We start from the raw sequence: 23,160 nt of genomic DNA, 5'->3' as shown, positions 1-23,160 counted from the left end.
ACGGGAGGGTTAGCAAGTCTGGTATGAATGTTTTCAGGAGAGGAGAAGTGATAAGGGCTGTTTTTAATGTTATCTAAGTCATGTTATTGAAGTGCTAGTGGATAGCACTGTATCCTCACAGCAAGAAGGTCCCGGGTTTGAACCTCGGTCGTCCCGGTATTTCTGTGGCGAGTTTGTATGTTCTCCCCCGTGTCTCCGTGGTTTCTCTCCGGGTGCTCCGACTTCCTCCCATCATCCAAAGACACACGGACTTTCGCCCAATGTCAGCTGGGATTGACTCCAGCCCCCTGCGACCCTGTGCGCAGGATAAGCAGTTGACAATTGATGTAATTGAAGTGACAAATGACCAACTCACCGGGAACACTGAGGGTGAGAGCTGCCGGCGTCCGGGCTCTGAGCTCCGGTAGACTGCGTCCGCTGATGTTTTGTTCTGTGGTGCTGCAGTGTTTTGAACAGAGGAGCTGCAGCGCCCCCTCTGGTGGGGAAACTATGCAACACTGACCTTTAGTGAAGGATACGACTCTCTCTCTTTTTAATAGTCATATATCGGCTGTTATATAAACGCAGATGCAGATATATCTGAAAGTAGCTTATTTCGGCTGACAATATCTGCTAAACGATAATTCAGTCACGCTCTATTGCTTACAAGTAAAACTTAATAGCCTCTCTTTAGATAAGACTCTCATACTGCAATACTTGTTACAAAGTGAGAAAATGACAGAATAAACTTGTTAACCCTGCCTTTCAGCTTTCTGTGCTCCTTTTAACTGCATTTACCATAAATGCTGTAATACCTGTGCATTCAAAATTTAGCAGCTAGCTTCATAGTGATCTCATGAGTGACAGTGGAAACCCTCAACGCTGTTCAAACCCTTAGTTAACGTTACCGTAATTACCTCAAAAGAAAAGTGGTTGTCTCAAGTCAGATGCCAAAGTGTCTGAGCGCGTGAGTTTACAGCAGTGGGGAGAAGTGGCGCAAAACACAACGTTAGTCTTTAATATTAATATATTTTCGCTTAATTTTTAAACTATGACGGAACAAATGAGACTGTGGCGGGCCACCATAGTGTTGTTAATTAATGGGAAACACTGAGTCCAAGTTTTCGTGACACTAAGATTTGACCCTGTTCTCATTTGTTATAACTCATCTAGTTTTTAATCATTAGACAAGCTGTTTTTTTTAAAGACTAATTGTACTGTGAAGTCTGATCTTCAGATCTTCAGTCTTTTGGCTACAGCCTTTTTTTTTTGCAGTTTTTATGGTTGTAGTAAATTTATAAAGATGCTGTTTGTTCTGTTTTTGTAGTTATTCCACAGTAAAGCTATATTTGTAAAGGTATAAGATGTTCACAGTAACCAGGCAAAGGCTGCTATGGTTTAAGTCTCTAACACAGATTGAGTGGAATCCATGTTTCCTAGCAATAAAATAAACAGTTGTCATTTCATGATACTTTATCATCTGTTAACTTTAACACTTAATACATTGTTTTTAGGACCAATTGAATGAATATACAATATACTGTATAACGCTACATGATAAATAAAAGGCTCCAAATAGACCCAGTGATTGGTGATTGGTATCAGCCGATAGTGCTTTCACCAATCGGTGATCGTCCCACAAAATCCTGGTCGGAGCACATCTACCTAGTATTTTGGAAAACACTATTCTCTTTTTCATAAAATAACCAATAAATTTTCATTTAATTTCATAATGATCTGTTTAGTGCAAGGATTTTCAATGTCTGAGACTGTGGGCCCCCTCACCCCCGGGAAGGATACAAATAATAATAACAACAACATAATAAAACAGTTTCACAGTATCAGGAATAAGCTCCCTTGTTGCTTTGACATACTTTAAAACCACTCTGATCATGTTCCCTTCCTCATTACTCCACAAGGAAGTAATGAACGGTCATCAATGACAGAGAGCATATGACATGAATCATTACTCCCCATCCGCTTCACGCTCAGAAAAGAACATCACGACTCATCATCGTGGTTAGCGAGACCAATCACTTTAGAAACACATTTCTCAAGTCAGAAACTATAGAAATGATCCCTGAAAGTATAGTCTTAGTTTGAAGAACGGAGAAAAAAAGAGGTCATTCACAGGCCAATCGTTCTCACTCAGGGTTCCTCTCTGCCATTCACAAGCTCCTCCAGTTGCTGCTTCTAGTCCAGTCATGTGTGTTTATGTAAATGACACAGCACAGCACAGCCAATCACTGCATGACTCTGACAGCACATGGACAGCACATGGTAAGGAGAGGAAGGCAGTAGTACTGAGGTAAAGAAAACTCAGCTAGAAAAAGTCTTAAGTGACAAAGTAAGAAAAGTTATGAAAAGTTACAAGTTACAAAAACTTTAAACTCAAAGTTTAAAGTACTGGCAAGACAAAAAGCTACTTTTTCTCACAAACTGGCAGAAGTAAGACAGACTGTATTAAAGTCCACAGTGTTTCCCACAGGATTTTGTGAGACTATGGTGGGTGGACATCAACCCTCTAGGGGGGTTCACGGTTGTCCCCCCTGAAGAAAAATGTGTGTATTTTAAAGTTAAGTGCATTAATTTGGTACACTTTGCACTTAACATTACTTGATAGTGATCTCACACGTGACAGTGGAAACCCTCAACGCTGTTCAACATTACCGTAATTACCTCAAAAGAAAAGTGGTTGTCTCAAGTCAGATGCCAAAGTGTCTGCGCGAGCAAGTTTACAGCATTTGGGGAGAAGCGGTGCAAAACTGCTTAGAAGTCTTTAATATTAATATATTTTTGCTCAATTTTGAAACTATGACAGAACAAATGAGACTGTGGCGGGCCACCATAGTGTTGTTAATTAATGGGAAACACTGAGTCCAAGTTTTCGTGACACTAAGATTTGACCCTGTTCCCATTTGTTATAACTCATCTAGTTTTTAATCATTAGACAAGCTGTTTTTTATGAAGACTAATTGTACTGTGAAGTCTGATCTTCAGACACTGACCTCTCCTCTATTTCTACCTGTTTCCTAGTATATTTGAAAACACTGTATTCTGTTTCTCATAACAGATAAAAATTTATTTTCTGAATGTACAAAACAAAAATTTAACCATTATTTTTTAATGATTTGTTTGGTGCAAGGATTTTCTGTGACTGTGGGCCTACCCATCACAGTAAGCTTGGAAAAAGTGCTCCTTTGCCCAGGGAGTAACACTCTCCCATTTTGCCAGCCTACAATTCATTTTACAATAAACCTATTTCACAATGTCTGGAACATAATCGTACCTTGTTTTATACACCCTATAACCACTCTGATCATGTTCCCTTCCTCATTACTCCACAAGGAAGTAATGAACGGTCATCAATGACAGCGAGCATATGACGCGAATCATTACTCCCCATCCGCTTCACGCTCAGAAAAGAACATCACGACTCATCATCGTGGTTAGCGAGACCAATCACTTTAGAAACACATTTCTCAAGTCAGAAACTATAGAAATGATCCCTGAAAGTATAGTCTTAGTTTGGAGAACGGTGAAAACAAGGGGTCATTCGCAGGACAATCGTTTTCACTCAGGGTTCCTCTCTGCTGTCACACATGACAAACACGACCAGCTAATGTGTAGAAAACATAGTACAACTGTAACAAAACGACCATTATACAACTTTAGTCTAAACCGCTCTTGATTTATCGTAAGAGTTGAATAACATAAATCCCACAATGCTTTGCGGTGTGAGTCACACGCGTCCGTGCTTATAGTATATTTGTTGAAGAACTGTACCAGCCAAAATCATAACAGTTGACCGGAATGTCTGGATAATTAACAATAAGACAACATGATCGACGAATTAAGTATTAAAAATACTTCACTTTGGCTATACAACATTTACACGAAATACGTGCTGAACGGTGCGTCATTTGTAATGTTCCTGACAGAAACCTGACAAAGACAAATCTGTTCCGTTTCCAACGCCAGATCCGCCTCGCTGTAATGGGGTTAAGAGGCGTTAATAGATTATAAGTTAAACGTTAATAGACACGCAATACAGGTGGTCTAACACTTGAGATAGCTAACAGCCTTATGTCGAAAACCGTGCTGACCCTGTATTTATTTTTGCCGTACGGACCCATGGGTACATCTGGACCTGTCTTCACTGCAGCCGTTTTTACCAGCAGTTGGTTTGGTAACGTTACGGCACACGAGGGCAGCATTTCGTCAACGTTATCTAACAATTTCATCGACGACAGTTTAAACCATAGACTGTATGTTTTAAACTTTACCATTAGTATCACAGCATAACATGTCAGACTAACAGGGTCAGTATAACTTTATAACTTGTGACAACTTATAACAACACTGTTATTATTGAACTTTACAGAAAAGCTCATTAGTCTAACATTAACGTTAGCTGGCGTTCCCATAGCGTTATCGCTTTAACTTGATGAGGCCAAGTGCGATTATGTTAATTTTTCTGCTTCTGTGGTTCGACGAACTGACGTTCATTCAGAGAAACCTAAGCAAACACATATTATAATAAATAAAATGGGGAAAGAGAAGACTCCACTTTCCGTAAGTTAGCTAATGTTAACGTTAGCTCAACAACCGTTAACGTTAATTTACCTTTACCGACCGCCATCGTGTTCGGTTAGCATTTTCACCTCACAGTATCCTTCTGTGCGGCCATTTAACTTTTTCTTGATGCCTCAGTATTACAAACATTGAAACAACCGACTTACCAGTTTAGAAACGGCGGGTCTGCAGCAAATTTGATTTATCTGGCAGGAGTTTTAACGCCAAAACTCAGGTTTAACCTTTTTGTCTTTGTCAATGTGTTTGCGTAAAGGGATTCGTTGCGCATGCTCAGTGAATGTCTTTATTCATGCATGAATTCACCAGGTCCACTGATGCACAAATACATGAATCATTGGGAACAATGACAATAATTTACATTATGAGAAATAAACTTGGCAAACCCCCACCATTCCCGACTTCTTCCTTCATTTCAATATATTCAAACTAATTTCCATATTTCACACTAAGACATGTTATCAACAATAAATGATTAATTGAATGAATGAATAATTCATTCATGTTCAATGCACGTTATCCAGTTCCGTTGCTGTTAAAAGCTACACAGTGCTTAATTATTTTCCTGAAAAAGTGTGGTTTCCTATGTGACATTTTTCAGATGAGAAAGGGAATGTATAGAAGGCACATATGTGGATAAGTATATAACCATATGTTATACATGCGACTAAGACACAGAAGAGGTCAAGACATTAAGGATTCATTCATGTCAAATATTGAAATTGCAAAAGAAAACAGCTGTCACATCCAGGTCAAAGGATATAGCACTGCTAAACGGTAGCAATAGTGTTTATATTCTCTCTTAGTACAATAAAAAACAACAACTACACCAGCAAGATGAGATCAAACAAAATTTAAGGGAAAAAAGACTGAGATGATTAAAATGAGATGAGGACTATACATACCCCATTTAATTATTTAATTTTAGTGTTCTGCTATCTGTTAATATATTACTTGTATATTCCTGTTATTATGGATAACGTTCATCATCAAATAATGTTATTTAATTATTGTTGTGCTCTATCAGTTGTGCAGTTCAGTGCAGCAGGTCAACTAGGTATTCTTAGTTTAAAAAAGCATACCTCATAGTTTTGATAAGTGATTGGTAACTTAATTTAGTGAAAATAGCATTTGTTTGGTAGAAGTTCAAACATGCTAACACTTGCTTATATATACTGTATAATATTGTAATAAAATGAATACTTTTTATGTATAGGCTGGCCAGAATAAGTAAGTTAATTAAAACATGTTTTTAAAGCTTAATTTTAAAAATTGACAGATTTATCCAAAATAGAAATAATGATTAGTTGCAGTTTTACTGACTGTTGCGGAGGAGCCATGCTTGGAGAGTAAAGTCGTATTGCAATTTAAATCTGTTTTGTTTTAGTACACTGTAAGTCATGCATGGCATGATTGGCATCAAGATGACAGGATGGCATTGCTTGTTATCAGCTTTCAGAGCGTCAGTCAGCTGTGTGCGGTCATGCTCGTAGTTATCTGCATTGTTGGTCCACTGGAGATCTGGCCTTAAAAATACTATACATGTCAGAGCTCAGTTTGATTTATTCCATCATCAGACTTCTTCCTTCATGTTTTTTTTCTGTCTTCTCCACCTCTTCCTTCTACAGCTTCTCCTTGTACCTCCTCCAGAGCTGGTGCATTTGTCTTCTGGCCCCGGAGCGAACACAGCTAGGGAAGGAGGTGTGGTGTCGGTCCTTCACCTGGTAAACACAGAGCAAAGGGACGGACCACGGTCATGCTCGGTGCCAGAATTCGGTTCTTTAAACTGTGAGTTATACTACAGCTGCAGTGATAACACAATAGTCCAGTTGTGAGGAAATGGAAATTCATGGGTTTTCCCTTGGTCTTTTCTTGCCCTATTACAAATTCATTGCACATCATTTTGAGTTGTCCACACATTCTGGACTCTCCAAAATGAAGACATTCAAGAACCCACTGCTGCAACTCTGTGCTTCTACTGGCACACTATGTAGTGACCTTGAAAATGTGCTAGTTCACAGGAAGTACAAGACTGTAAAATGGGATGAACAAATCCAGACATGGAATGTATTTCTTAAACAAGTGTATTTGATGAAAGAGAGACTTAGCCAGCAAAGTAAAACAGTAATGCATCAGGTAATTTTTCTGTAATGAAGTGGTCACCACATGAACTAAATCAGATTTACCCATGCTGTTAATGCATTGCAGTAGGACCAGATACTGAGTCAAAACGCTGTATGATTAAGGTAAGACAGGTGAATGAGAGATGTTAGAGATGTTTAAAGTCATACTGCTCCTTGTTTTTAAATATTTACAGAAGACACCGTGGTCTTTAGATTATATAGGTAGTAGATCAGAGGTATTGTTGTACTTTCCTAATTTACGTTGAAAATTATAGGTGACACTTTATGGTGGGGACTGAAATATCATTTAATCCAGTAATGGTGCTATTGGTTAAAGTCATATTCATGGTCAAATGGTTAAACATCAAAGAGGCAAGGTGAGGGGTACTCTTGATGCTGATGCTGCAGTCACATCAAGATATGGGATTAATACGTTTTTTTAAAAATCACTCAAACTCTAAATATAAAGTATAAAAATAATGATGAAAACAATGACCATCACAAACGCAATCCAACTTGTTGGTGGTACTTATCTGCTTGCCAGCTCCCTCTTCAGACAGGATTTAAAAGAGGTGGCACGCTCCACCGACTTATAGCCCTGAGAGGTCAGTGCATCACAGCAGAGAAAAGACAAGGAGGAAGAAGGGAAACCACAGGGAGAGGTCGGAGACAGGGAAGATGGAAAGACAAAAGAGAGAAGGGGGAGGTCAATGCATAGGAAAGAAAGAATAAATAATATATGGGTGTTGTAACACAGGAGAGGTTGAGACAGATGATAAAGAGACAAGATTGAGAATGCAAGCAAAACCAGGAGCAAGGGAGAGAAAAAGAGAACACTGTTAATAAGCCAAGACTGTGAGGCCAAGACAGCATCCAAAGAAGCCCATAGGCTCATAAATACAACTTCCAGGTTCACTGCAATATTAGTGATGTTTGTGACATATCAGGCAAAGAAAGTGTAAGGTTGTAACAACCTGACACTCTCATGTACGTGTATCACTAGTAAATGAGGCTCTGGACTGTAGTATTGTGTCACAATACACCACTAGAGGGCAGTATCTCTCCTCGGAAACAACACTATGAAGTGGCTCAAGGTGATCGAGTTCGAGTAATTCATTGAAGTTGTTATCGGCTTCTTCCTAAAAGATTTAACCTCCTGACAAAAAAACATAACCTTGTCAATATGCCATTCAAATGTTTTTTTTAGCCTTATATTCAATGAATGCTCATAATTAAAAACACACTGTATGGATTTAATTCTATTTAGTGTAGTCTTTGCACATGCCAGTGTACATGTTAAATATGACATATTTTCAAAGTCCTTTTTTTCTCTGTGTTAACTCCATTTGGGCAATAATACCCTTTGGTTTTTTAAACCCATTTACAATAAATGTGAACAACCTTTTAAACAGCATGGTGGTCTAGTTGTTATAGAGACTATTCTTCTACTAGATCAACTGGATTCGAACCAACAGAGCGCCTTTTACAAAAACAACTGAGGATGCTGGATGTTTGCCCTTTTTAGGTTATTCGCTATTGTCCACTTAATGTTTGTTTTTTTATGTTAACCCATGACTTCACAGTTCAGCACAGGTGAAGGAAGGCTGGATGTTGTATTAAAGGTAAAGATTAATTGGTCATTGTTAAAAAAAAAAAAAACTAAATATGCCCTCAAGAATATTGTAATCGTTTGGCATGCTTTACCTGGAAATCGTATGGTTTTTATTCATGCTTCACAAAAGAAGATTTCTCTGTGAATTTCACCACAACGTGAGAGGTGATATCATTGGACTATCTTTATAAGAATAACAACAAAAGATCTGTTTCATTCATAACCTTCATACACAAAATGTTAAGATTTTTAGGTATTGCTGCGTGCCTTAGAATTTTCACTGCCACCTATAAGTTGCAGTAATTCCCAACAATCTCCTCATATCTCTCCTGTAGCAAACTCTGACCTCCAACCTCTAAATTGAGGGAGGTACGTTCCTCTAACGGAGGAAGTGGAATCCTGCTATTTGGATCATGGATCCACCCTCAGTCACTTTCCTATTGTTTTTATCTAAGTCAAACAGTTCAAAGCCTTTCTGTTTCTTTCACACACAGTTCCTCCTCACCCTGGCACCCCTGTTCAGACGGTCCTTCATTATCCCGATGAACTCTTTGTAGGAGAGCTGGTCATCGTGATCTACATCAAAGATCTTGAAGATGGTGTGTACGAGGTGACGGGTCAGCTTCAGCCCAGTGGCCACATACACAGCTCTCGCAAACTCATCTGGTAGGAGAGAGAGAGTAAAAACAAGTTGGATCATTTCGGCTGCTTGTTGCACAAGTGAGGGAAGAACACATCAGTGGTGTTTATAAGCAGGCAACCCCTCAGTGCCTGTGGCCCTATCTGCCACTGTTCTCTCCCTACCTTGTCCAATGGAGCGAGCGGCGAAATTGTACATCTGCATGGCAATGGCAAAGTCCTCGAGGTTGTTGAGAAACTGGAAGAAGGATCTAAACTCATCAAAGGTGATTCCCTGAAATACCAGGAAAACACAAGTAAAGCTCTAACCAACCCAAGAAAAAGTTGAGGGAGATGCATTGATAAAAATGTCCTTCTCTGGATGAAAAAAGCCAGTGTTTCAGCACAGACTTCCATCCAAAGGGACCTCGACAGACGTGCATACAACATTCCAGGAGGCACATCCAATCTCACTTGTCTAAAATATGATCTCCCCCGCCAAAGAAATAAGCAACTGACCACAAATCATACTAACATTCAATAACTCAGGGGTTCCACGAAACAGTCCCATTAATGACATAAGGTCATTAATGACAGGATGTGTGTTCATGATATGGAACATTTCAACAGCAGCCTTCTTGCAGTGTTTCAGAATCCTAATAATGTGAAAGCCATTCAACAAGTAGCTTTAACCATCACATGCTCTTTGCTGTAAATCAAGATCAAAGCTACGGTGACTAGATTAATAACAAACATTACACAAAAGAAGCAATCTGTAACTTTAAACAAATCAGGGAATGCAATCTTCATTGATTGATAAGAAAAGATGCAGGTTAAAATACACAGATAAATACAAAGAAGTAGGTAGCCGTGTATCTTAACCTGCACATTCCTAGTATGGAGAAACAAAGGAGATGGCGATCTAACTAAATAGCAGGATAGACTGACAGATTGTAACTGCAGGTTGTACGTTGTACGAGGTAGAGACCAACCTCCTGCTTCTTCCACAGCATGAAAAGGAAAAGAAGGGAGGGACAGAAATAGAGTTGGGTTGCATAAGGACTACATGCCATCTATCTTTCTATCTAGATAGATGGATAGACATTCACATGTAGCTGTGTGTTTGTTTGTGTGTGTGTGTGTGTGTGTTTGTGCGTGTGTGTGTGTGTGTGTGTGAGTGTGGTCAAGTGGAGCAGTGGAGCGCTGAAGTGTGGAGAGCCACAACAGCCTCAGGCAGAGACAGTGGTGGGAAATTACGAACGCTGTAGATGGCTGGAAGGCGGGAGCACCCGTAAATAGAATAAATTAAACAGGTAGATAAAGGATCAGAAACAAATATCTGGTGTTAACTAAAGGAAAACTAAGAATCTAAAATCCTGGTCAAAACTGTATAATAAATAAGTGCAGCATTCTATATTTTCACAGTTGACTACCACCATTTGGCTATTCTGCAGTTCTTTTGTATTTTTCCCCCATGTTTTTACTTCTATTTGCTGAAGCTGTCCATGCTACAAAGAGGGCCCTCTTTACTCTAAACTGATTATCACGTTGCCATCTTTATGAGAGCCATTAATTCCCAAAAGGCAATACAGGCGCCAAGTAAGATGAGCAGGGAAACACAGTTAATCACCGCTAAAACTACAGCACACATTCTCATGTTAATTTTGACGGCCCTTTTTTGTTAATGTTTTGATTACAGTAAATATAGTCAGCTATTATAGCTCACAACAGACCTATATAAACCATGACTCTATAATGTTTTTTGTTGTTGGATAAGGATATAGGTCTAGTTCAGCGGACTTACAGCAACGTTACCCAACATTATCCAAACAAACAAAAATTTATCCAAACACATGACATTATATTGTAGAGATACATCCATGCACAAATAGTCAACATGAACTCAAATTAACTGGAATGAGATAGATAGAGTTTGTGCATTTTCACTGCTGTTGATTTGTCTGAGTGTTCCTCTCCCAGTGAAGAACTGTGGGCATGTATGTACTGTACCTTCTCATCAGGTATACACTGGCGGACATTCTCCAGGTAGGCGCTGATGTTTTCCACATTGGTGAAGCGCAGAAGGATTTTAGCAAAGTCTTCTTCACTGATGGTGGTCATCCCTTTAGAGTAGGTCAGAAACTCAATTTCCAACACTTCTGTTTGAAGGTTATCCATAAACCTGAAAAATATCAAGGACGGGAACAAGGGAATAAATTTCATCTAACAGTTGGGGGGGGTAAACATAAAATGTCTGCCACTCAACATCATGCTGAGCAAAACCCAACACAACGGTAGATCTACAGCATTAGCCCAAGATCATTCACACACAGGCTTATCGCTATGTTAGTTGTAGTAAGAGAAGCTTTGCTTTGCTTTTTTCATGGCTGATTCCAGTTATAACTGACAGCATACACAAACATCTTTGTAACTTTTCTTAGTAATTTTTATTAGGATCCCCATCAGCACCAGCATAAACATTCAACTGTATGGTCAACAACGCGTCTCTTTCTGTGTGTTTCTCTGCAGATGTAAATTGCAAGCGTTATGTCTTCTTCACTCCAGTGAACAACGTTCACACCTAAGACATGTTAGCGTGTGTTTGGCTGTGACAATAGGCAGTTACTGTCTGTGGCGCTGTGTCCATGATGTGAAACACCGTGCGTGTAACGTTCAATGTGACCGGCAGAAAATTGGATATTTGACATTGACATTGGATATCAGGGTAGATTAAGCTGTACAACAGATTATTCCAGTCCCTATTCGATTGATCAGTGCATCTCTTGCTGTAGTGGGCGACTTACTATACAACAAAAAACACATTGGTTATCATATTTTTTGTCATGATTACTTTATTAATGACCCAGCATCATCTGTATTAAAGAGAAAAAATCGGTTCATCTGATGTTCTAAGTGAATAACGGCCAGCCTTACTGGAGTTCCACAACTACTGAAGGGTGCAAAATTTCTCTCCCTCTGGAGAGTTGTGTGTGTTCGTGACGAAAAGGGGGAAAGCAGGCAGTCGACCAAACCACCATGAGGCAAAGGAGGGGGGACTCGAAATGTTTCTAAACTTAAAACACATTTTTATTGCCCCATTTGCATTTGTATTGTTTTACTACTTACATAGTTATTTTAAGTATATATCATTATTTAATGATTTTTCAGGGGTGGACAACCCCCCCCCCCCCCGAACACCTGCCTATGGATAAGAATGAGATTTATCTAAAGAAACGTGTCTTTTTTGTGATTTGGTTAATACTGTTTATAGCATCAGTTTCTGACCACTGTGTATCTTCTAGTACCTGTAGAAGTCATCAAACGTAAGCTCTGCCTTCCCTTTCTTCCCAAAGAAATGGACCAGTAGGGTGGTGTCAATGGTGATGCTCTCATCTGCTCGCTATGAATCATCAGAGGGGAGAACAAGAGAGAAGATCGATGAGGGACTAATCAGTAAACATCAGGTATTTTCGTTGGATGAGAAGCAGTGGGCGGGACGAGGTCCATCATCAGTCCAACATGGCTAGCAGGAAGCAGGTTACCACTGCACGTGTGCAGAACGTGCACCGGATGAGCAACAAAAAATTGTCATTCAAACAAATCAGCTCAGACAAACAGTCAGCGGCCATCATGACTTCAGACATACCAGTCTAGGCAGCAATAACGATTAAGTTAGTCAGTATAAAAAACAGGCGGTTTCAGTACACTGCCAAAGTTTCTGTAAGATAGTATGGTACCGTATGGGCAGGAAAAATTAGGTAATGAGGTAAAATATTTCAACATCATCCTTATCATTGGTTTTTAAAAGCAAAGGACTAAAGTAATAAAATAAGGTATGGAGCTATTTTGTTCCCATGCCGCCTAGACTGGCAAGGAGTCTTGCTGTTGCAGCATGAAACACCGACCAATACTGGTCTGGTGAAGACAAGAGGTGTTCAGGTAGCAGCACACATAAAGATACAGAGTCACGATGAAACACAAGAGTCGTGCAAATTCTCGTTGATCCATGGTGTTGTCGTGTTGATTAGAGAGAGCACAGTTGTCAGAGGGAAACAGAAGAGGTGAGAGAAAGAGGGAAAGAACACGTGGAAAAACAACTACGGGCGAGACAGACAAACACACTGAGCAAACCAAACATACACAGATACATTAAAGCCACCACATCTCATGCATTTCTCTGCTAATGCCACATTGACACACCCCAACAGAATGTCATTTCACAAGCACAAATGCAGAGAATGTGAGCCGATTCCACCTTTTTCCGACAATGGACAAGAATCAGTGTCATATTGGCAACTTTGCTCTTTTTTTCTCCTTTCTACATGTTTACTCTGTTTACATATTCTACTATTTTAATCCCTCTGTCTTCCCTCCACAGTTTGCAAGTGTGTCTTTACTGAATGATCCTGGTCATTTGAAACCCATTCAACAGGCTTTGGGATGTTTGTTATGTTTGCTGTGTTCTCTTAATCCCTTACAAAAACAAGATGACATGGGAACGTTTTATGAGCCTTTAAGAAAACTGTGCTTAAGTGTGCATTTCACTCGTTTGTATATGTTTATGCTCGTTGACATACTATCTCAGAAAAAGGTGACAGTGCTTTCGAGCAGTTCCAGGAAAGACTCAGCCAGCGTCAGGGCAGAAAGAGAGGATGTTCTCTCTCCCTGCCATGCTCCACCCAGCCAACCCCCCTGTCCAATCCTTTGCCATGCTGAGGTATATGCAGACATCAGATTGGGTGGAATCTCATGTCCTTCTAAGGAGGAAGAGCAATTAGGCCATTTCCATCATCATCATCATCATCATCATCATCATCATCATCATCATCATCATCACGATGCCATTTGTGGTTCTACCTCAAGAGTAAAATCCTAAAATCCGATGTGGGACAAGAAGAAAATGTCAAACAAGATGACACAGGTTTATAAAAGAGAATAAAAAGACGTTCAAGCTTGTAAACTACACAGATTCACATCTTTGGCAGATGTTGTGTTGTTGTTATGTAGTTTTTTGTGTACTCATTCTCTCAAAATTGAGCAGATGACTATGACTGAAGTACTGGGATAATGATGGAGAGAAAACATTGTATGTCGATCTGGGTGAGAACACAGTAAGCGCTGTTTAGAGGTCAAGTTATCTTCCAAGGACAAGTTGCAAGAGAACCAGGAGTTTCTATCATAATGGTGAAACTGATATCAAAAGTCATGGGCTAAGATTAGACAAAACATTTATACTGAATACTTTTTGGAGGCATAAGGAGGTAAAACATACAAAAGAAAAAGCAAAGATAAATGTCCAAAAAACTTGTTGATCATTTCTTCCCAGGTTGGGAACCACTGGGAAAGATTATTAGTAAACTAAAAACTACACTGGCTAAAGTCCAGTATGTAAGCACTCAAAACTGTTCAGGTCACAGGTCCCTTTAGTTTTTTTAGGTATTTAAGGCTACCAACGCACATTAGTAATATTCTCTACAGTGAGATGTAGTAGATTAAGGCACTAACCAAGTTGCTAACAAAATGCCTTGCTTTACACTTCAGTGTGGGTTAAATTAATAAATCAATGCTACAAAATGTGTCTGATTTTATTATCGTATTATTGTGTAAGTAGGCACATTGTGAGCAGTGTACAATCCTGAATCAGATTCCTTTTATGTGTACACATACCTGGCAATAAAGCTGATTCTGATCTTCTGATTCTGATCTTCTGAAAAGTTCGACAACCAATAACAAGGGGCCATAACGGTAACAATTCAAGTGCAAGGATGGATCGCCATGGACTGTCCGTGACCCGACTTCAAACACAGAAGCTGTCCTTGGACATTTTGCCATGTTTTATGTTGTTTTACTGTTTATTTTGTGGAACTTGTAAAGTTACTACAGCACAGTTATTAGTTGTTAATGTTATACAGAAGCCCATTCTGCTACCACCGCGGTGTGTGTGTGTTTACTTGATAGATGTGCCCTGAAGGTAACGAAATAGCTACTTGTCAAACTGCAGATATTATTTTATTTGGCAACATTGTGTAACTTTGACTAGCACCCAGCAGCTAGCGTGGTCAAAGCATAAAACTGCAGTTAGTGGCTTCCTGGGCAGAGAGGTGAGATCCAAAGATACACTTACTGTGCATTATTTCACCAAATAACATAATTTATCATAAATAAAGTAATTTGCCAAAAACGGCCATATACAGTCTATGGTAATACCACATACCACACTGTTGAGCCACAATAAATCACTGCAGGGGAAATTACTTCACCGCGACGGCTCTAAGAAGATCCCAATGTACTGGATGCAGATTGGTAACTCACTGGATAAAAATGTCTTCTGGAAAACAAAAATTAAAAGTAAATCCTCGATAATGAGAGTGAGATTGAACAGAGTGAAGGAAGTGGTCTTAAATCTCGCGCCTGAGTGATTTGCTGGAACCTCTGTCCACTTGTAAACGCGCAGGTGGGTCCAGAGTATAACTGGATCTAAGTGTCCTGCGGACAGACATGTCCTGGTTTCTCGGTAGTGTCCGAGGGTTTTTGGAGTTTCAGTGGACCCAAAGATTGCTATGGACCCGAGTATAGACTAGCTAGAGAGAGTAGATTAAGTGTACTTCTCTGTTTATTCTCTTTTCCAAATAATTGTAAGTCAATTATTTGCTCAACCCCTCAGCTTGTTTTTATTTTCCATTTAACTCTTTTAACCCTGATTGTACACTGCACTGTAACTTTTATTATTTTTTAATGTGTACTCTTTCAATTTCCCTATGTTGCTTTTAAACTTTTTTATATTTCCCTGTTGCTTTTATGTTTTATGTAAAGCACTTTAAATTACCTTGTTGTTGAAATGTGCTATACAAATAAACTTGCCTTGCCTTGTTTTAGGAGCACCAACTTTCAGTCTGCTTCTGATTCACTTTGCAGTCTGGTCTTCTGGTCTTTGATTAGGGACTTCATATAAACACAGAAAAACTGAAACAATTATAGATTTTACATGTCATTTATTGTTTCTTATTTGAGGGTCTTTTAATTATGCCTCTGATTACGGACAAAGAGGACAAAAATATTTTTCTTTTATCTTATAACTGACACATTACTGCTGTCTTTATGACACATGAGCTGCTCATACATCTAGACAGCATCCAGGTGGTGTGTCTCTGCCTCTCTTCCCTCCTTTCATCCCTTCTATCCTTCTGTAACTGTTTGTTTTGCTGTTTTGATACTTCCAGTGACAGGAACACAGCAGACAGGTAAACTAAAATCAATCATTTGTAAACGGAGATGTGTCATGAAGAAATTCAAAATGAATCTGATCATTGTCTAATCACTGTTGCAGTGACTTATATATAAACCTTTATTTAAACAGGAAATGTCCCATTGAGTCCTGTATAGCACAGAACTTATCAGTCACCAAGAGGTTTGAATGTCTTATGTATGATTAAGTATAAACCCATTTGGTGATTTCAGATTGGATGGGTTCATATGGCACTGAGTGGAAGATACTTTGGTAGTGGTGACTGATTTTAGTTGAACTGAGCAAACTAGCAAGAAAGGTTATTGACTTTTGGATGCTGTGCACCCTGGGAAATTTAATGAAATTAAATATGGACCTAGAGGCTAACATCTTCATCTGCATCTGTTCTATTTTCCCTATCACCACTAAAACAAATCTCATAACTTAATTAATAAAGCTGCATTGCCATTTTGGAACTGCAGAAAAAGTTGTAAACACAATATTGCCTTATAAAGTTGTTACGGTGAGCATGTTAACATACATTTGGAGTTGTTGTGTTTGGCCACCAATATTCACGTTCCTTTTAGCTCTGCTTTCTTCTATAGGAACTCCTGAGGGAAATATCTGTCTCTTTAGCTGCTAAATGCTCCACTATGTTCACCAGCTAGTTGCTGCATCTGCTGTTTGGTGCTGGGCGGGTAATTTTTATTGAGTTTATCAGAGCCTTTTGATTGAAAACAACTACTTGCTGCTGCTGGAAGCAAGGCTGATGGGACCAAAACAGTAAATCTGTGGGCCATCGAGATAAGATCGACTCTATTGACCCAACACTGGGGAAATTAACTATATGAAAAACTCCTAAGCTGGAATTGAACCAGCAAAAGTTTTAACCAATAACAATAACAAATATTGGTATTAATATCAACCCTTTAAGTAATCCATATCAGTCTAACCTCAGATAGACCTAATGACAAATGTATCATAACAAGCGTATCATTCCTGGAAGTGGGGCAGCACCAGCGTGAGCTCATCATCGCCATGAAGACGTAATGGTCACCACACCCACAAGGCACGAGCCAACACCTGGTGTATGCCTGTGTCTATTGGTCCATCTGTTTGTGTGTGTGTGTGTGTGTGTGTGTGTGTGTGAGCTTCGACAGACTTTGATCATGAAGCCGAAGGTAAAAACAGTAATTACTGATGTAAACACTAAACGGTCTTCCTCACCCTCCCAATCTGTGAGTAATATCTCGGAGGAAGAGCTCATTGCCGGTCTTTAGTCAAGTCAGTCAGACTGTCAGTCAGTCACACCTTCCAGGGTAAAAACAGCTAACCCTCCCTTTCCCTTCCCACGACCTGTTCGTCTCTCTCCCTGCACCTCCCTCTCTTTCTTTTTCCTTCCCTCTCCTATCACTTCGTTCCCTCTTATCCTGCCCCTGCTCTGATTACTCTGCTTTCCTTTCTCCCCATACTACCCGTCAGTACCTCCTTCACCTGACAAACACAGAGGTGATTCGTTCTTCCCTTCCCTCCCTCCTTCTCAGCCTGTCAGTCAGTCCCTCCTTCTCCAGACAAAAGCAAAGAGGTATAATTGTGACTAATCTGTTGAGTAAACACATCTTTGTCTAAATACAACCTGCTTCTTTCTTTACTTCTAAATGTGCTTCCCGAACTTCTTCTCTCCCACCCACTTTGTTCCTCCACATTTGTTCCCTCTGCTGACCTGTGTCATCTTCTTTGGGCCTCTCTCACCTGCTTGTTGTCTCTCTGATTTTATCTCTTCCTCTTTTTTTTTTCTTCAAAGGCTTTATACATTTTCTTCTTATCTGATCTGGTGTTCCTATAGATTGGTTACAATGTTTTCTTTTTCTTTAACTAATCCCTTTTTCTTGTTATTGTGTCCTTATGTCTCACTAGTTTTGTTCAACTGGCTTCATTTTATATTTTTTAATCCCTAACACTTTTAATGTCCCTAGTTTTCTTCCTTTTATTCTCCTCACACCATCCGTCTCAAGAATCTGCTTGGTGTAAATACAATGTCAGGTTTGTGCTTCCAAATCCGAGTCATTTTTACTTTTTTGTCACGTGCAAAACAAATTGTCTTTTCAATATGTCTAACACAAGGTGATGTTTCCGGTAATGATTAACAATCGCTAACAGTGCTAGCAGGCTAGCTGAGTAATAACAGGCTATGTGCTGTGGTGGCAGCAGAAGCTGATGTGAAGGTAATCACAGTGGAGTGTAAAGGGACTGACCTGGTATTTACACCGAGCAGCCTTTCATCTGCCAGGATGTCAGATGGAAATCCTCCAAAATGTGAGGTTTTGTACATAGACAGCATTTTTATATTAGCATTTAGCTGCTGGCATGGCTGTAGACTGCCAAGTCTGACTATGTTTTCAACAGATAGCGGCGGGACGGGGCACGTGGCGGAGCGGTGGAAGAAGGGAATTAGAGGAGTTAGGGTTAGTAGTAGTAATCTCTCTAAAAGTTGCTCTGATGATCAGCTTAAAGCTGATGATACACCAGCAACATTGCCCAGCAACACTGCTCAAAAAGTTGCCCCGTGTATCATCAGCTTTAGGCTACGTTCACATTGCATGCCTGAATGCTCAATTCCAATTTATTGCCCAGATGCAATATTTTTGTTCGACTGTTCATTATTTTTAAAATGTGGCCCATATCAGTCTCCACTGTGAACTGACCACGGCCTGAAAGTGACCCGCGTGGCCAAAAGAATGATATGACAATATGCGCAGCACACTGTTTCAGATGGAAGAAAGGGAATTCCTGAGCAAATAATAACAAGGACGAGTTTAAGAGAGGGTCACATTTTTAAGTATGGCTTTTTGTGGAGCTTTTGCGTTGACTGCTGCTCCCGCTAACGCAGAATTGTGACAACGGTCGCTCTAGAGTGATGTCAGAGTCACGTGATTTTCTTATGACTATTTTGTCAGATCGGAGTCACATATGAGTAAAAAACTAAGATTTGATTTACTTTTGCCTGTACTTTGAATACAGCCTTAGTCTTGTTTTTCTATCAGTTCTGTACAAAATGACTTGAATGTGTGATAAATAACATTTAACATGTCTAATCTTAGAAGTAGAAGGTTTTTCTTTTTTTTACAGACTGCTGTTCTCAAAATTACTCATAAATTCTACGTGATAGTGTGTGGTGGTCTAATGAAGGTTTTCGTATGTGCTCTGCGGTCAGCCTTGTTATCATTATACCAGTGTCATTAAACATGTTGTGGTCTAAATTGACAACGATTTGACACCAAAGCTACAACACTAGTCACAACACAACACAGATAAACAAGGCACAGATATGCATACAAAAGCATAATGAAGAGACTAAATGACAGAAGGCAGGTGAGAACCAGAACAGGTTATTAGAACACGAATACTAGAATATCTATCATTTAACTAGCATTACTTGATCAATACAGTCATACCAGCACAAATTCTTTGGAAACAATAATCAATAAGAACAAATATAAAGAAATATATCATATTTGTTCATCAGGAATAAGTGAGTGAGACAATGCAATATGGAAAATACTTCAAACACTTCTCTCAGTTTTAGAGACTTTTGTGTTACCACGTATTTTAGAGCTCACCCAAAAAGAAATTATTTCACATGGGGAAAGGGAATGGAGGAATGGACAGACAGTATTACTTAGGTTTCTAAAACAGTGAGATAGAAGTATGGCAGATATTGGGTAAACTAAATTATATAATGAAGTAATGTTGGAAAGAAAAAAAGAAAGGAAGAGAGAAAGATGACAAGTCAGTCTCTGTACATTATCAGTACCAAGCCAAACCAGAATAAAATAGTTGGGGTGGTCATAACTTTTTACAACAAGCCCATATTGACAAATATGTTTCGTTCTTGGTCCAAAAGAGTGTTGAGCAGCTAGGCATGGTTGCTCCAGAAGTCAACAATTAAAAGCTGGCATGTTCAAGTGTCAAGGAAAGATTTTATTTTGAAGGTCAACAATTCTGGTTTTATTCTGGCCAAGCTTGATGCAGCTAGATGAATCTATTGGGCTAGTTGGAGGATCAACATGAACTACAGGGAATTGATGCGAAGGAGTGAAGGATGAAAAATTGAGAGATGTTGGGACAGAGAACAGTTGGGTCTGTGTACCTCCGCCAGATCAGAAAAGAGGACTTGACTGGCGCTTCGCCTCAGAATGTCCCAGTAACTCCGCGCCACAAACTCTTGACTGTCTTTTTTTAGCACCTGTAGGAGCGGTCAAGCAGGGCCAGGGTCAGTTTACCACCAACCAATTCAGGAAGTAAACTTCAAATATTCACTCTATCAATGCTCAATAGGTACAAACAGATTCATGAAGTTGTCTCTTGTTTTAGAGTAGATATACTGCATATTCATGAACAGTGTCACATAGAGAATTCATACATAATAAATACTTGATTAATTCTGATCTGGCATCTGCCGCTCAGTGAACTAGCAAATATGGGGTAACTCCAACTTTCCAAACTGGAGAGAATAAATATTAAACTATAGGAACTGTAAAAGGATTTGCTTACCCTAAACTGGTGAAATGCTGTTTATTAGAAACAATTGCTAATACAACCCAGGAGAAAGAAACATCAATACAATTAACAGGGGTAATATCTATTTATAATGTTTAATTTAACTACAAATTCACCCCATACACTGTAATAAGCGCCCCTCTAATGTCAAACAAAACAGGAATGAAGGGAGGAAGGGATAGATTTAGGCAAAAACTCTTGTCTTCTCTACAAGTGGAGATACAGTAAATCACAGATAAAGTGAAAGACATTAGATGGAAAAAAATAAAATATCTAATGTTTTCCAGTTTTGATTAACAGAACTTTAAGGAATCTGCTAAACTACCATTCCTTACTTTGCTTTTCTATCAACAACAAACACCAGCAAAATCTGGCATATCTAACTGATCTATGACGTAAATACACAATTCCTCCACTCAACAGCAAGTTTTCACTCTTATGATAGCGAACAACCTGAACATATTGCTGTCCCAGACGCCACAAACAAGAGCTGGTTCTGTCAAGGGTGTAACTGCCTTTATAAAAGACAACCACGACACTGAGCTCCTGACCACCCACCATGTCTTTCTCTCCAGGGGGAACTCAGCAGCAGCCATTTTAACATGACCCTGCACCGCTCTTAACTTCACAGTGACAATGCAGCTATCCATCACAACACTGACAGGACAAGGAGTGTCTGTGTGTGTGGGTAAGAGAGAGAGAGAGACATAGAAAAAGAGAAAGAAGGGAAGCTCATAGTCTGAATAGAGACTAGTGGACTAGACATCTGCTACACTGTACTCCATCTCCATTACAGTATTAGTATTAGTATTAGTAAGTATTCACATTACCACTCTGGGTGATTAACAGTGTATCTTAAGGGGCAATGAGGACCAGTGTCCAAATCTCACATATTCCAATTTTGTCATGATGATTTTGGAAATTTAACAATATAGTCTTAATTTTGTTCTTAATGTTCTGTCGAGTGAATTTCTTTTATTTGAAGTAAACTGTTTAATTTTGGATTCCATGCCACTCAGCAGACACATGTAACCTGTTTGCTTTCTTTACAATATGAATGAATATAAAATGTGAATGTGTGTGTAGCCCAAACCGTCCTTCAATAAAAATTCCCTTCTCTTTCTTTCCATTTAGAAAACTCCCCCAGCAGGAACACATACACTACCAAACAAACAGCATGTGTCCTAAAACAGCCTGAAATGGACAGTGTATGATTGTGTTTGGAGCTTTAGGGTGCCTCGAGTCATTCTAAATCACATCACTCTCTTTTTGTAAGAGTTCATCTCTCCTGACCCCTTAAATCTATTACTGATCTTCTGCCATCCCTCTCTCCATTCATCCCACCCTCTGCCATCTTCCCTCGATCAATCACTCAGCTGACCTGACAGATGGACACCCTGTCTTGAAGGAAGTCGTTCCATATCCCTCTCTTTCTTTCTAGCTATCCATCCTTTCAAGGAGTCCACTGTGTACATTTTACTGACAACAGAGGATCAGGTGGACTGGGTTAGGGTTAAGGCTTTTTCAAAGACCGGGTCAGGACACAAAGTGGGTGACGGGGGCATTAAACAGAGTCCTCTTAGAATCCCCATATCATTGACATTTACATCTAACAAACCTACTAGAGTCGCCAGAATGATGGAAAATAATCCAAACTAAATTTTAAACAAGTAAAAACAGTTTTACTTACAAAAATATAATGAAATGTTGTGCATAAATTATCTCTCTACCATGACTGCTTAACCTTTAATCACCTCCATGTTAAACTCCACATTGTGGTTTCATCTCGTGAAATTGTCAAATTTACTGCGTTATTTCCCCCCAAATGACACCATGTAGTAACCCAGCTGACACACCTAGCACTCGCTTTCCCTGTTCATCCTTCCATCCATTTCTTTAACTATCTACAAAAGAGCAGAAAGGAAACTAGGGGGTTATGGTTTTGGATACATACGCTGTTCATGGGGGCAACCTGATATCCATAGAGCTGCATACTCTAACACAGAGAGAGAGAGAGAGAGAGAGAGAGAGAGAGAGAGAGAGATACACGAAGAAGAGAAAGGGGAGGACAGAGCATGCAGTCAGAGGAGGAAGAGGAGAGAAGGTAAAAGACATGTTAGTACATGAAAGGAAAGAGGCTGTGGATACACTCTGCAGAGGGATGTGTCATTTTCAACACATCTATGATTACATTTTAGAACAACACACGCTTTGCATTACAACCTTACCAGGACAGATCTACAAGACATTAAGCGCTCAGAGCAACAGATGCATAAACGATATCACTTAACATGATTCATTTTAATCAAAGCATCTCTTTGATTGGATCACAGTGTGTCCTCTGCTAACATCTCTTAATGAGTAATGAATAATAACCATTTATGAATGACTTATCAATAACTGAAAACCAATACTGGATTTTAGAAGGAAATACAATGTCTGTATTTGAT

At 39.4% G+C, this 23,160-nt stretch overlaps 2 protein-coding genes, 1 long non-coding RNA gene and 2 other non-coding genes across 16 annotated transcripts in view; 1 reads left to right on the top strand and 4 right to left on the bottom strand.

Annotated features, from left to right (window-relative positions):
- Positions 1-4,838, bottom strand: part of vps37a (VPS37A subunit of ESCRT-I) — a 31,299-nt gene extending 26,461 nt beyond the window's left edge. Inside the window, exons 1-2 of one of the 5 annotated variants that reach the window (XM_046046413.1) lie at positions 4,722-4,838; positions 120-295 (exon numbers count right to left, since the gene is read on the bottom strand). In XM_046046413.1, coding sequence (XP_045902369.1) covers positions 120-235 — 116 coding nt within the window. In that variant the 5' untranslated portion in view covers positions 236-295; positions 4,722-4,838. Of the gene's footprint in view, positions 1-119; positions 296-4,721 lie in introns of those variants that run through there. The other 4 variants (XM_046046415.1, XM_046046411.1, XM_046046409.1 and 1 more) reach the window with 4 other exon arrangements.
- On the bottom strand, positions 1,860-2,075 carry LOC123970509. Its single transcript, XR_006824999.1, has one exon. It is a non-coding gene; the product is annotated as a small nucleolar RNA U3 (small nucleolar RNA).
- On the bottom strand, positions 3,289-3,504 carry LOC123970511. Its single transcript, XR_006825001.1, has one exon. It is a non-coding gene; the product is annotated as a small nucleolar RNA U3 (small nucleolar RNA).
- LOC123969228 lies at positions 4,162-12,010 on the top strand. Its single transcript, XR_006824684.1, has 3 exons — positions 4,162-4,301; positions 6,201-6,360; positions 8,802-12,010. It is a non-coding gene; the product is annotated as an uncharacterized LOC123969228 (long non-coding RNA).
- Positions 4,845-23,160, bottom strand: part of LOC123969225 (calcium uptake protein 3, mitochondrial-like) — a 33,401-nt gene continuing 15,085 nt past the window's right edge. For 2 of the 8 annotated variants that reach the window (XM_046046408.1, XM_046046401.1), the window contains 7 exons: positions 22,665-22,706; positions 20,301-20,396; positions 12,231-12,325; positions 10,936-11,107; positions 9,112-9,220; positions 8,813-8,970; positions 4,845-6,293 (listed from right to left, as the gene is read on the bottom strand). In XM_046046408.1, coding sequence (XP_045902364.1) covers positions 6,195-6,293; positions 8,813-8,970; positions 9,112-9,220; positions 10,936-11,107; positions 12,231-12,325; positions 20,301-20,396; positions 22,665-22,706 — 771 coding nt within the window. In that variant the 3' untranslated portion in view covers positions 4,845-6,194. Of the gene's footprint in view, positions 6,297-7,224; positions 7,294-8,812; positions 8,971-9,111; positions 9,221-10,935; positions 11,108-12,230; positions 12,326-20,300; positions 20,397-22,664; positions 22,707-23,160 lie in introns of those variants that run through there. The other 6 variants (XM_046046402.1, XM_046046405.1, XM_046046403.1 and 3 more) reach the window with 6 other exon arrangements.

The sequence above is a fragment of the Micropterus dolomieu genome, linkage group LG04, assembly GCF_021292245.1.
Source record: "Micropterus dolomieu isolate WLL.071019.BEF.003 ecotype Adirondacks linkage group LG04, ASM2129224v1, whole genome shotgun sequence".
In the NCBI taxonomy this organism is placed as follows: Eukaryota; Metazoa; Chordata; class Actinopteri; order Centrarchiformes; family Centrarchidae; genus Micropterus; species Micropterus dolomieu.
This window is presented reverse-complemented; position numbering and strand designations above follow the sequence as displayed.